Below are 15,490 nucleotides of genomic sequence, written 5' to 3' on the forward strand. Positions count from 1 at the left end.
CCCTAACCAGAAGTTCATCCACCTAGAACAGTAAAGAGTGTTTGTATGCGTCTAAATCTATCTGGGTTTATAACTTTCCTCTAAACCTCAGTTTGGATGTAGTACTTTGAAAATAGATGAGGAAGAAACCTTGAGAGGAACAGGCCCTCCTCCTGTGGCTGACACACATTTACACAAACAGATTTAAAGAAATACATTTCCTTCAGAAAATTTAAATTGAGTTGAAAAACTCCTCTAATGAAGTGTGTACATGTGTGAAGGGTGCAGTGCATCATCTGTACTCAAGGGGGCTGTAAACAGACAAAAAAATATTTTCTCTCATTCTCATGTTTTTTTGTGAACCTGTTGAAGGTGCTCATAGAAACATTTACACAAGAAGATTGAACAGAGGAAATATTTAATGTGCTCTCATTAGTATTGACTGCTATTGTTGCTCATATTGTTTTTAAAATGTACTGAACATCACAATATGATCAGAGAATTAACAGTTCTCTGGCATGCATGTGCTATGTATATTTAATCAAAATGACCCTTTAGACTGACAAATAAAATTAAACAATGAGGCGTTTGAGGCAATATTGTGAATCTAAGTCATTCTGCTGTGCGTATTGCCAAACAACATCTTTTAGCAGTGACTGCAATCACAAAACAACATGACATCAAGTGTCTTATTTCTTTTATAAAACAGTTACTACATTATTACAATATAAGGGACATCATTTTTCATTTCACTTTATTTTATTAGGTTCATTCATGACATTCAATCTAATGGGTGCTGCGCTGTGATATATATAGGTATCACTCTGTTAGCTATATTGAGCAATCATTTGTAGGCGTTAACAACATCATATGTGTGTGTTCATCAGGAGCAGCTCTGACAGAGTCCACACTGAAGACGGTTCCTCAGGTGGTGACCGTTCAGGATTATAAAGGTCCTCCCATCCCTGTGTCCACTGTCATCAGGTAAAAAACCCTCTGCTTGTGTTTTGTGAAAATGAAAGGAAGTAAACATTGGAGACAAGTGCAGAATACATCAGTTAAATTTATTAATTCTGTTGCTGATAGAGAGATTTGTGGGTGAATTAAACCTTTTTTTTTATTATTATTTTTATTAAATTCTTATTTATTGTATTATTCTAAAAAAAAAAAAAAAAAGTAATACATTGATTTTTATTATTATTTATATTATTAAATTCTTATTATTTTATATATATATATATATATATATATATACATACACACACACTGGTGGCCAAAAGTTTGGAATAATGTACAGACTTTGCTCTTATGGAAAGAAATTGGTACTTTTATTCACCAAAGTGGCATTCAACTGATCACAATGTATAGTCAGGACATTAATAATGTAAAAAATTAATATTACAATTGAAAAAATGTTCAGAACTTCTTAAACTACTTCAAAGAGTTCTCATCAAAAAATCCTCCAGGTGCAGCAATGACAGCTTTGCAGATCCTTGTTATTCTAGCTGTCAGTTTGTCCAGATACTCCAGTGACATTTCACCCCACACTTCCTGTAGCACTTGCCATAGATGTGTCTGTCTTGTCGGGCACTTCTCACGCACCTTACAGTCTAGCTGATCCCACAAAATCTCAATGGGGTTAAGATCCAGAACACTCTTTTCCAATTATCTGTTGTCCAATGTCTGTGTTTCTTTGCCCACTCTAACCTTTTCTTTTTGTTTTTCTGTTTCAAAAGTGGCTTTTTCTTTGCAATTCTTCCCATAAGGCCTGCACCTCTGAGTCTTCTCTTTACTGTTGTACATGAAACTGGTGTTGAGCGGGTAGAATTCAATGAAGCTGTCAGCTGAGGACATGTGAGGCATCTATTTCTCAAAAAGAGACTGATGTACTTATCCTCTTGTTTAGTTGTTCTCTTTCTGTGCTTGTTAGAGCCAGTTGTCCTTTGTCTTTGAAGACTGTAGTGTACACCTTTGTATGAAATCTTCAGTTTTTTGGCAATTTCAAGCATTGTATAGCCTTCATTCCTCAAAACAATGATTGACTGATGAGTTTCTAGAGAAAGCTGTTTCTTTTTTGCCATTTTTGACCTAATATTGACCTTGAGACATGCCAGTCTATTGCATACAGTGGCAACTCAAAAACAAACACAAAGACAATGTTAAGCTTCATTTAATGATCCAAATAGCTTTCAGCTGTGTTTGATATAATGGCAAGTGATGTTCTAGTACCAAATGATCAATTTAGCATGATTACTCAGAGATAAGGTGTTGGAGTGATGGCTGCTGTCTAGATTTGATCAAAAATGACTTTTTTCAAATAGTGATGGTGCTGTTTTTTACATCAGTAATGTCCTGACTATACTTTGTGATCAGCTGAATGCCACTTTGGTGAATTAAAGTAACAATTTCCTTCCGAAACAGCAAAATCTGTATATTATTCCAAACTTTTGGCCGCCTGTGTGTGTGTGTGTGTGTGTGTGTGTGTGTGTGTAATAAATATATATATATATATATATATATATATATATATATATATATATATATATATATATATATATATATATATATATTAGATTATATTTTATTTTGTATACAATAATTCAATTTATTATATATATTACAATGATGTATGAGTACTTCAAAATGTAAATAATCTATTTTTTTTATCACATTATGGTAATGAGGATTTGGGAAAATGTGTTTAATTGTTATGAAAGTGATGTCACAATACAAAACATCACACTGGTCCTAAACATAGGCTTAATTTTCCTGAAGCAAAATATTATTTCTTTCCTTTGATTTTGGTTGTGAAGTATGCTGTGGACATGTTCTGCAGTACAGTTGACACACTGTGGCAGTGGCCTCACAGCAGAAATAACACACTCTCATTATACACCTTTTTCCTGATTGCTGAAGCGTTTTTAATTTCTGGTGTCCAGTGGTTTCACACACATATCGACATATGTTCTTTGTGGATAGTGTGATGTTTAGAGTATTAGATTTGTAAAAATTGTCCAAAAAGCACGTGGCTCCATAGTGCTGATACTTTAGAGTGTTGCGATGAGCATCTTTTGACAGCGTCTCACCTGTGTGTGTAGATGATATGAAGCGATGAACCGAGTTCAGTTACATTGATATCATTAACTACTTTGAGTTATTATTATGAAAACCAACAACTGCGTAAGTTGAGTCTGAACTCATTTTTACTCAAACTAACACTTAAAATAGTTGTTGTTCTCCGTCTGGATCACTTGTATTGGTAATTTTTTACTATTGCTTCTTACTGAGACCTGAAATAAAAAAAACAGTCCAGCAGCAATCACAATCATGATGGCACTGCCCAGTGGATGCTCAGAAAAACTGTGGATACTCAACATAAGCTTGAGTCATCATCATATGTGTCATACAGCCCTCTTTATATTTCATACACATGAAGAGTGACATCACACATGTCCAGACTTGTCTCAGAATATCTCGCGTGTGTCTCTGTTTGAGCTCTGAGTTATGTAATACTGTTGTGTGTGTGTGTGTGTGTGTGTGTGTGTGTGTGTGTGTGTGTGTGTGTGTGTGTGTGTGTTATGAAGCTACTCTGAATTGATTCATGGCCAGGGAAATCTTTCTCTCTTTCTCTGCGGCTGAATTGAGGTCAAAGTCTCATGAGGTCATCTACAGGGTCAGATTATAGTCTGATGGGAGGATACTGACGGTGTGTGTGTTTACAGTGAGCATCTCCTCATGTTGAAGCTCTTCACATGAGCTGATCTGAGGTCTGATATGTGTTTATGGCTGCCTGACCGATATGACCACTAGGGCTGGGTATTTTTTTATTTTTTATTATTTTATCCCCTTTTCTCCCAATTTGGAATGCCCAATTCCCACTACTTAGTAGGTCCTCGTGGTGGCACGGTTACACACCTCAATCCGGGTGGTGGAGGACAAGTCTCAGTTGCCTCCGCTTCTGAGACCGTCAATCCGTGCATCTTATCACGTGACTCGTTGTGCATGACACCGCGGAGACTCACAGCATGTGGAGACTCATGCTACTCTCCACGATCCACACACAACTTACCACACGCCCCATTGAGAGCGAGAACCACTAATCACGACCACGAGGAGGTTACCCAATGTGACTCTACCCAAACTCGTGACTCCAGGGGTGGTAGTCAGCGTCAATACTCACTGAGATACCCAGGCCCCCAGGGCTTGGTATTGATAAAGATTTTGATCCTGGTTCAAAAGCTCTTGATCCAGTTTTGATTAAATATCTATTCATATGGGTGTTATAATGTCTGTTTTGATTACAAATGAAAGGAATTCTCTCTCAGCTAATGCTGTTAATTATACAGGGACCGTCTAAATGATATTTTATCTTTTTATATTTTTATATTTCATCATTTTGGTCACATTGTAGCTTTTTTAAAATGTACAAATCCATGTAATCCATCAATAAATGAGTGAGTGAATTTGGATGCTGACGTATACACTGTGCGTTGGAGAGATCGCTGCTGGAGCTGACACAGAAACAACTTCATCACATATCTACTTTTAATCTTACATGTAGGATGATAATAATAATCATAATAACAACAATAATAATACTTGTTATGCTTATAAAATGGAATATTAATACAATAAGTCTTTCTGTTCATCATTTTTTACATTTATGTTCATAATGATTTAATGAAAACTATATACATTTAATAAAAAATACATAATGCTTACATCAATTGATTTATGTTTTTTGCGTCTTTAAACTCAGCGTTTCTGGGTGCAGTGATGAGACAACCATGGGTGCACAGCGCCCTCATCTGACCATAAAACGGCACTAAAGTTATTATAACCTACATGTGATAACTGAATATTTGAATCATCCACAAAATTATCATTTCCACTTTGTGCAGTCTCTGGAGTGATCTCGACACTGCTTAAATAAATAGTTGCCATGAAAAAGGGTTAAATGCTTGATGTCCTAAACTAGAGGTGTACACTCAATATTATCTTGCAGTTTTGCACTTTTGAATGCGCAGCGAGGATCACCCTGAAGCACTCGGGTTACATTGAAGCACGTCATTCTGCGTTCAGGGTGTGCGTAAACAGTTTTGTGCCGCTCTGTATCTTATTTCTGACTTTTACTTTAATAGTTATGTGCAATAAGATGTTATAGTTATTTAGTTAAAATGTAAAAATCTGGGTTCCAGTGAGACATTTACAATGGAAGTTAATGGGGTCAATCTGTAAACATTAAAATACTCACTGTTTCAAAAGTATAGACACAAGACATAAACAATATGTGTGTTAACATGATTTTACTATGATTAAATCACTTACTAACCGCAACCGCTTTGTTGCCATGACAGCGTAATGCCTAAAACGACCACAAAACGATGTTTTAACCCTTCTGTTGTCTTAAGAAACTGTACCCTTATTTTGTTCATCTGGTCATTTTTTACCCGTATTGAAAACCATTCAAAATGCATAGGTTCTTGATTAGTGCACAATGAACTAAAGACACTAACATTTTATTGTGGTCCCAAAGTGTATAATAAGGAAAAAAATTAATAATAATAATATATATATATATATATATATATATATATATATATATATATATATATATATATACACACACACACAGAATATTAATGGAGTACCATAATTTATATATAAGAAGAAAAAACAAAAGAAAGAAAAAAACTGGCAAACATTGGCCAAGGATGTCCCAATTTACGTTTATTTTGGTCACTGTTGGCATTTTATAATATCTTAACTATTTTACAACCATTTCTGATTTATTCTGCTTGTAGAAAATCAACAGTGTACTTTAGAGTTACAATTTTTGTACATGCACTGAAAATATAATTGTTGGTGCATACACCATGCAGTGCTGTGTAGTTGTGTTGTGTAGTGCAGTGATTATGTGTGTGTTATACATGTGAGTTTTGAGAATCATTTCCTGCACAGAGTCTGATTGGTGTTGTCAGATGTGTAGTTGAAGTGTATATGTTGCCTCTTGTGTGTGTGTTTTTGTGTGTATTGTGTTGCATGTGAGCAGTGTGACTCATCTGTGTGTCGCATGCAACTTTAACCCAGACTCATGCATTATTAACAGTCCAACGCTCCGCCTGAGGAAACACACTGAGCATATGCATTTTTTCTTTCGTTTTTATATTAGAGTTTTAATGACGTCGTAGTAGATTATTATTTATTTTTTATTTTTTTGACATAGTTTTGATTATCTTTTTGTGGTGGTGCTTTAATAAGCATGTTGTGTTTTAGCTGTTAGACCGTTTGCATGGAAACCATTCGTCCTCTGTAAAGGGAGAATTCATGTTTTTAACTCTAGTCTTTAATGTAAATTATATTATTTAAGAAATATGTTATACATAAAAATGTACTGAAAAGTGATTAACTTCGTTGTAAGTCAGGAACTGTAATCTGATTACAATCATTTGAAATATTATGGCTAAACTACTTGTAATAAAAAGTAATTAGATTAATGTAATAAATTACAATACACACAACACTGGGGTGGAATACTATCCTTCAGTGCATTACTCTTGAATTGACCTTCTAGTCAAGACATTTTTACACAAAATTGTATGAATATTGCAATATATTTAAGCAATATCACAAGCAAGAGTGCTATTGTTCTGAATATCATCAGCATGGCTGTGATTCAGGAACATAGCCACATTCAAGGCTGTTGTAAAATAGCGGATATATCCTCACCTGTTACCGCACATCAGTTGAATTCTATATTAAAATGACAATTTGCAATGTTGCTTGGCAACTGTAAACAACCTACAGTTACAACATGTCTACATCGGACGTGAGCGGCACATAAAAACTAAATTTATAATATAATGTCGATAATTCTTCATAATTACTAAAGCTGCCTACACTGGAAGTGCTTATCTTTGACACGGTTTGCAGAGTAGACAGGAGTAGTTTTCTACCAGGTGTCAGACATTTTTTAATAGTGCCGAGGATATACTGCGGTATAAACAGTACAGCAGAATTTCTACTGTCACACAATATATGCAACACGCACACACACTTATGTGATGTAAGAGGTTTGTCTTTAATGAGGGCACAGCGATTGGTCCGCTTGAGTTGTTTATCATCTCTCCTCCTTTTCCTCTGCTCCAGTTACTTCTCTTCATCATCACATGACTGTCGGCCGTTGGTGTGTGTTTACCACCGCAGCACACTTTCACATGAACATCATGCTCGCATATCACTTACTGTCTCTGATCTGTGTGATGTACAGGCAGAAATCACCACAAAACATCAGATATTGATTCATACACACACTGAGCCTCATCAATTTGGTATAGTCTACATCTCTTGAGTAATAGCCATTTCTCTGAGTGGTCCCAGCATCCCTCAGTGCATTAATAATTAATAAATTACAGAAATTAATTCAAGAAAAATTGTCTTCAGTCTGTTTAGAGTCATTGGGAAATGTTGCTCTGTGTGATACTGAAAGCAGTGTTGTGATGTATGTGAATAATTTGAATTCTTGTGCCATGAGCCAAAGTAATGTTCTTCATGGCTGGACAACATAAAAAGCATGTTAATAAGCCTAGGTCTCAAGTCTCCTAAGCAACCAAATTGGCCCGGTTGCTAGGGAGGGTAGAGTCACATGGGGTAACCTCCTCGTGGTCGCTATAGTGTGGTTCGTTCTCAGTGGGGCGTGTGGTGAGTTGAGCGTGGTTGCCGCGGTGGATGGCATGAAGCCTCCACACGCGCTATGTCTCCGTGGCAACGCGCTCAACAAGCCACGTGATAAGATACGCGGGTTGATGGTCTCAGACGCGGAGGCAGCTGGGATTCATCCTCCGCCACCCGGACTGAGGTGAATCACTACGTGACCACGAGGACTTAAAAGCACATTGGGAATTGGGCATTCCAAATTGGGATTAAAATATATATATATATAAGAGCAGATCTTATATGCTGCTGTTTTTCACATTCTTTGAGATAAATATATATATATATACTGTGTCACATGCTGGAAAATCTGGAATTTTGTAATGCCTAAATGTCCTGGTAAATAACATTTAAAACTATAAGATTATAAACTATGTTCTTGCAAGGTGTTCATAAGATTTAGAAATCATGCACTGGGCAGGGGTTTGTGAGGTGTGCCTAACATTATCATAGACGTTCTTTACTGACGATAGAACAAAGAATCATGAAACAGAAGACACAATTCTGCTGTATAAATGCATTTCATGGTATCAGCGTGCCTTCACTACAACACAGGCATGTTAATAACCATGATCTAGCTCAACCTTGAATGTATATTGTTACCTAAATATTACCAGTGTTGTTCAAAAAATGTCCTGGAATCCATGAGAACACTACTGATCTCAGCAGACTTTGATTGATTTCTTTGATTACTGAACTATCCTAAGAGCTGACTGAATAACACATGGATATTATATGTATTAATATGATTTTATGTGTGTTTCTGTAGCTCATCTGTTCCAGCACCAGCAGCTCAGGTTGTTCAGCAGGTTCTGGCTACTGTGGAGGCCACTAAAGTAAGTAACATGTGATCCCATCCAAACACCAATCACAACACCTACTCGAAAATTATAACAAACTCCAATAACATCTTCTGTAACATGATGAGAACAAACACCAATCGCAACATCTGCTGGAGCATGAGACCAAACACCAATGTCAACAATTAGTACAGTGGTTCCCCATTGGGGGGTGCCAAAGTTTACAAGGGGGCAAGGAGCCTCATATGCTTTGAGGTGGCCAAAGATGCATAAAATGCACTATACCAGTAAGACAGTCAGTGTCTTCGTCTAACTCAATGTGACCTTGACACCATGGCTCTACCAACCAGAGCATCTTTGCACAACTGTATGAGAATGAAATTCACAAAGTGCTTGTAATTTTATATTTGTAATTATTTTATCACTCTTTATACTTTTTCATTATTTTTACATTTCTCACGGCCTTGGATAATAGTGCTCTATAAGACCTATAAGAGAGAAGACCACTTTCCTTAGTTACTGTTGCTGACGCTGTCAAGCTTTTCTATCGGTATATGTTTTGCCATATACGTACATATACATATATATGTATATGCATTGTTTCAAGGAAAAAAATGTTGGGAACCACTGATCTAGAAATGACAAGAAACACCAGTCTCAACACATCTACTAGAACATAACAAACACCAAAAACATCTCCTTGAACATGAGAACACCCAATCACTTTTACTAGAACATGGCAAGAACAAACACCAATCACAACGTCTGCTAGAACATGACATGTAAAAACTCCAATCGCAACATATACTAAAACACATACAACAATAACATCTACTTAAACATGAGAACACCCAATTACTTTTACTAGAACATGATGAGAAAAAACACCTATCAAAACATCTAGAATATGATGAGACCCAACGCCAATCGCAACATCTACTAGAACATGACGCGATATCTCTAGAACCAGAGATGTGAAATACTAAAAACTGTCTCAAGTTCTAGCAGCTGAATGAAACATGCTTTTATCAGAATTCAGTGTCTCCTAGACTGAGTGTTGTGGCATAGCTCCTCATTTAGATGTCTGTTGTTTGTATAATCATAGTTTTCACTTGCAAAATTATTTTCAGGGAGCGTTAAAGGTTTCAGCGCCGCTGGCAGGGGTGGCTCAAACCTCTGCAGCGAGTTTTGTGTTTGGTGAGTCTGTTGGTTTTTATTTATAGACTTTACAATGTAATTTACTACATCATGAGCAAGAATTATTACATATTACTACATATGTTCAATACATGGTTTGTGTTTTTGTTCTGTTACAGGTGGAGCAGGTAAACCTGACGTAGGTGGTGCTTCATCTGTCAGTGAGAAAAACTCAAAGGCTTTCTCATTCTCTCCGTGAGTTAAACATTTATATAATCACCACCTACGTGATTTATTATACAAGGTTTTCTTTATCATTTGTTTCATAGTGACACCAGTATATTTGGTAATCTTCAGGTTTTTTGGTATTCTATATTGATATAGCTATATTATATTATATAATATAGGGCTGCACAATTAATCATATTTTAACCATGATGGATCATCTAATTAGAACTCAAGGGATATCAAACATCCTACAGAGTAGCTCTTTCTATTGGCAGTAGGGCTGAAAAGATTAGTCGACGTTATTGACAACATTGACAATAAAAAATTGTCCATAGAAATTTTCATTGTGGAATAGTCGTTTGATCTCATTTAAGGTAACATGAGATCACATTAAACTCTTAATGATGGCTTGCGAGAGCAGCACTGCAGTTCACGACTGACTGAGGAGAGGAAGAATTACACCGATCACAGTCCAGATGCACTCTAAATACAAAATAAGTCAATACAGAAGCACTCTTGTTGTGGAATAAGAGGAGCCGGAGCTCTTTAAAGGAAACACCCCAGTGTTACATCTTAAATGCAGTTATATTTAATGTGTTATAGCTTTATTTAAGATCAAATAATACAGAAGCAGATCATGTAAATATCTACAAACTCCGAAACAGCCATTTCTCTGTGCGGTCAGCGCCTCTTCTATGAGTTGAGTGAATGTCCCGATCTAAGGGGGAGAGATTGAAACTGCACCCGACTGATGCACACTCTGTCACGGGGACGCTCATCCCTCGAGCGCACACGCTTAATACAGATAGATGATAACGTGATGACTCGAGACTTATTGAATCATAATATATGTGTCACTGTGCATTTCTTATCGTGAAGAAAATTGTCAATATGCAGCTTCATTAATAAGAGTGAGTTTAAGATGGATTGAAGTGAACAGAAAGGTGAGAGAGGGTAGTCTTCACCCCATTATACACTGCAACAAAATACGTTTTTGATTTGTTTTTGTTTTGGCTTGTTTTCCAATATAAATATCTAAAACTCCTTTAAAACAATGTACGTTTATGTTAGCAATGTACATTTACGTTAGTTACGTTAAAATTGTTATCTGAGAATGTTGAATATAATATTAAAAATACAAATATTTAAAAATATCTAAAACCTTTAAAAAAGATGCATTGACCTGAGAAGCAGCATGTAAGATATTTAGACTTGCTTTTAGAGAATAGATCTTGAATATAAGTATATTTTGTCTTTACAAAAACACTTGATAACAATAGGATTTTCTTTACTGAATTAAACTGAATAAAAAGTATTTTTTCCTTTAATTCAGTGAATGTCATTTAGAGGTATTTTTAAAAGATGATTTTGTCCTCTTTATTGTTAGCAAGGATGTTTAATACAACCTTTTAAGTCAGGGCACAAGCTGAATAATCAGTTAAGAGCTAATGTTTAATTGTTGCAATAATTGCTGAATAGTCGAATTCTCATTATATAAATTTATTATCAAAATAATCGTTAGTTGCAGCCCTAATTGGCAGTGAAGCATGGGTAAAATGTGACTTAATTTTGGTCAAAAGGAATCATTTTCTAGTTTGTAGTTTAACACCTTCTTCAACATTAGAGCTGGTGTTTAATGTAATTGTACTTTATTTTAGGGCTGAACGATTAACCGAAATTAAATTGAAATCGTGATTTGAACCAGTGCGATTATCAAACCGCAAGGGCTGTGATTTAATTAAATAAATGACTAGTCTCCACGCGCTTCCCGCTGTGGTGCACCTTTGTGCACTGCTGTTGGTCTGTAGTGCTTTCTAAAATACATGTAAATGGGATCATTGTATTACACATGTGGTTTCAAAGTGGTTCTGTGCTCCATACACACTTTCTACCTATCTGCTGCCCTGTGTGTTATATGTGTTCTGAGTTCTGTTAGGTGTGCTAACGTGCGATGAGCTTCTTATTTAAAGCGCCCCCGATTTACTTTAATTGCACATTTGCGTAATTTTGCATACAGTATATGTTTGGCCACTACAATTGACTATAGACATTTAAAATAACCCAATGAGAGTGTGTTCTTGTTGACAGCAAGGCATATGAGAGCATTTAATTCACAACAGGCTGATCTCATCTACAAACATCCACGTCAGCCCTTTCAGTTTTCAAAATAAAAGCTTCCGCCAAAATAAAGTCTTAAGGGTTTAACCAAACTACATAGTAAGTTAAGAAATTATTAAATAAATTACTATTGAATAATAATTAGTGCCCAACCGATATATCGGCCGATATTAGCCTTTCACCGATATATATCAGTATCAGCGTATATTTTACCGATATGCGCCGATATGAAAACTTTTTTCAGAACATATAATGCAGAAAACAATGCTTTAGAATTGGTGTCATAGCGTAGTTTGTCCAGCAGAGCGTGCTCCGACTCCATTGTTTACAGAGCTGACGGCGGCTCTGCAGACAGGGCGGAGTTAAGCGGTGTCATCACGGTAAGTTGTTAACTAGTCTGTTAAATACATACTGGAAACTTAATAAACAATGACCCCATCATTTTCCCTTTTCAATGTAACTAATATAACGTTAACCCTGTCCCTGACAACCATGTCACTCATGTTTATCACATCTGTTTGCTGTTAGCCAGCTATAGTTTGTCAGTGCAGTCAGTAATGTAGCAGATTGAAAGGTAAACTTTAGAGCATCTTTTTGCAGCTCAGTAGACAACAGTGTATTGTGTCTGATGAGTGTTGATTTCATGCTATGTTGTTACGTAGTTGGTGAGACGCAATGCTGGAAAGTAAAATAAACAACGTCTGTCTTTTACTCTCTGTGACAACGAGCTTATATCTAACTAGCTAATCATGTAGCTACTTTCAGTAACTACGTTTCCATCCAAGGATTTTTTGCGGAAAAATTTTTAGCACATCAAAATAAAGCCGATGGAAACGCAAATTAACGCTAAAATTTCATGTGTCGACATAATATTTTTCCATTTTACTCTAGCGCATAAACTCTGTCGATACATCAAATGTCGCGAAAAACTGGTTTGAAAACACTTTTTGTTGAGAAAATTGCCATTAACGCAAAAATGTAGTGTCACATGATAGAATTTACCCCAATCATTGCCTGTGTTAATCATGACGACAAGGTATACATCCTTGAAAGCCAATTTATTGTACGCAATTATGGATTGATCTGAACAGCATAAATATCCGATCACTGCAAACATGACACTTCCAGGAGTGCCAACACAAATATCTCGTATCATGACATGCACATTGACAAGTTCACGGAGAACAAATTAACTGCCACTGTTTGCGATTAATTTAATTTGCGGTAGACATCCATTTATTTATTAAAGTTGCTTTTCCACACCATTCAAAATAATAGATGGCAGTCATGGATTTAGCCCACAATACAAAAAACATATTTCTGTGCACAAATTTTTTCATTTTAAAATAAAAACACAATACTAGGAGAAAAGCATCAATGTGCTTTTTTGGAACACTAACATATAGTCCAATTCTATAAAATTATTGTTTATACTTTTGAAAAAATGCCGGCAAAATTCCTTGTATTAAATTAAATAAATTACCAAACGAAAAACGCATTAAATAAAAAAAATAAATTGCCAAACAAAAAAAATATATTTTTAGACCTATATATGCCTTTTCTTTACACAAATTAGCCGTACCCTGTTCTGTAGACGAATAAAGTCGGCTGAATGACATTTTCTACACTTCAAGACTATAAACAGAACTATTTGTCCAATGCAAAGTTCACTTTCAGAAAATGAGCTTTTGAACCTTTTAAAATGTTTTTAAACTTTTTTACCTCAGATCGCATTTGCTGAGCTTCTTCAGAAAATGTAAATTGCATTATGACACTAAAATTAATTTTAGATGATAATCAAGTTCAGTTGGTCATTAAAAGTTGCTGGATAAATATGCGGGACATAATGCAGTTGTGATAGTGATGCTTTAGATTAGATGATTGTTCAAAATCGCCTATTGAATATCAGGAATGTATCATATATGTAAACCCTGATATTACACCGCATCAGTTTTTCTTTAATAGCTGTGCACACAGCATATACACATGGATGGATGGTCCTTATACTAAGACTGAAAGTTTCCCCCACTACTTGGTGCACGATTCACTTCGGGTCGGAACCGGTGGCAACCTGCGATAGGCACAACATTAGGTCAATATTACAGTCCTATCAGAAGGGCAACTGCTCCCTTTTGATTGCAGTTCCTCGTCTTCTGATTACATTTATTTGTGAAATTAAAATGACAATAAGCTGGTTAAGTTCAATGAATTGTCTCAATACTCTCCCCATTTTACCAAAACTTAAGAGGAAAAAAATTAGGGACATCTGGGAGGGGAATTAGCGATAAACACACATTTCTGAATGGAAACGGCTTAAGGGCAGATTTCTTTTGCGATAAACCAAAACTTATGCGACAATGTTTTTTAGGCACGACGTCATCACGTACACCATTTGTATCGATAAAAGGCCATTTGAATGAAAACAGACAGAAGATGGCAAATTTCACCAAAATGTTTTATGCATTTTCACTTGGTCGATAACAAAATAGCACGAAAAGTGGATGGAAACTAGGCTATTGTTGTCAGCTGAGTGGAAGCTAACGTGTAAACATGTATTCACCAAACTGTTTTGTTCAGGATTCACAGTTTGTTACCCCCTTCAACCGAACAATTCCAGTCGTGTCATTTATAAAATGTAATATTTAAAAGTCTGGTTTTCCACCGTTGAAAGTTTCCCCTGAACTTGTATAGCAGAATACGGTGTAACACCGCTGCTTATCTGTTTATCTTAACTCGGCAGAATTATTATAGTTAACATTTGACTGATACTAAACAGTAATACTGATGTTTATTTGGCTATTTATTTTATTTTTATTTTTTCTTTATTTTAATGGTCAGCATTTGACTGATACTAAACAGTAATACTGATGTTTATTTGGCTATTTATTTTATTTTTATTTATTCTTTATTTTAATGGTCAATATTTGACTGATACTAAACAATAATACTGATGTTTATTTGGCTATTTATTTTATTTTTATTTATTCTTTATTTCAATGGTCAGCATTTGACTGATACTAAACAGTAATACTGATGTTTATTTGGCTATTTATTTTATTTTTATTTATTCTTTATTTTAATGGTCAGCATTTGACTGATACTGAACATACAGTACTGATATTTATTTAGCTATTTATTTTATTTATTTATTTTAATGGTCAGCATTTGACTGATACTAAACAGTAATACTGATGTTTATTTGGCTATTTATTTTATTTTTATTTCTTTATTTTAATGGTCAGCATTTGACTGATACTAAACAGTAATACTGATGTTTATTTGGCTATTTTATTTGTATTTATTCTCTATTTTAATGGTCAGCATTTGACTGATACTAAACAGTAATACTGATGTTTATTTGGCTATTTATTTTATTTTTATTTATTCTTTATTTTAATGGACAGCATTTGACTGATACTAAACAGTAATACTGATGTTTATTTAGCTATTTGTTTTATTTTTATTTATTCTTTATTTTAATGGTCAGCAATTGACTGATACTAAACAGTAATACT

At 35.2% G+C, this 15,490-nt stretch overlaps 1 protein-coding gene across 3 annotated transcripts in view; it reads left to right on the forward strand.

Moving 5' to 3' along the window:
- The window catches only part of LOC127422635 (nuclear pore complex protein Nup214-like), a 78,290-nt gene that overhangs the window by 32,262 nt on the left and 30,538 nt on the right, over window positions 1-15,490 (forward strand). For all 3 annotated transcript variants that reach the window (XM_051666405.1, XM_051666388.1, XM_051666396.1), the window contains exons 24-27: window positions 867-963; window positions 8,462-8,528; window positions 9,623-9,689; window positions 9,809-9,884. In XM_051666405.1, the coding sequence (XP_051522365.1) occupies window positions 867-963; window positions 8,462-8,528; window positions 9,623-9,689; window positions 9,809-9,884 (307 nt within the window). The remainder of the gene's footprint in view (window positions 1-866; window positions 964-8,461; window positions 8,529-9,622; window positions 9,690-9,808; window positions 9,885-15,490) is intronic.

The sequence above is a fragment of the Myxocyprinus asiaticus genome, chromosome 3 (assembly GCF_019703515.2).
Source record: "Myxocyprinus asiaticus isolate MX2 ecotype Aquarium Trade chromosome 3, UBuf_Myxa_2, whole genome shotgun sequence".
In the NCBI taxonomy this organism is placed as follows: domain Eukaryota; kingdom Metazoa; phylum Chordata; class Actinopteri; order Cypriniformes; family Catostomidae; genus Myxocyprinus; species Myxocyprinus asiaticus.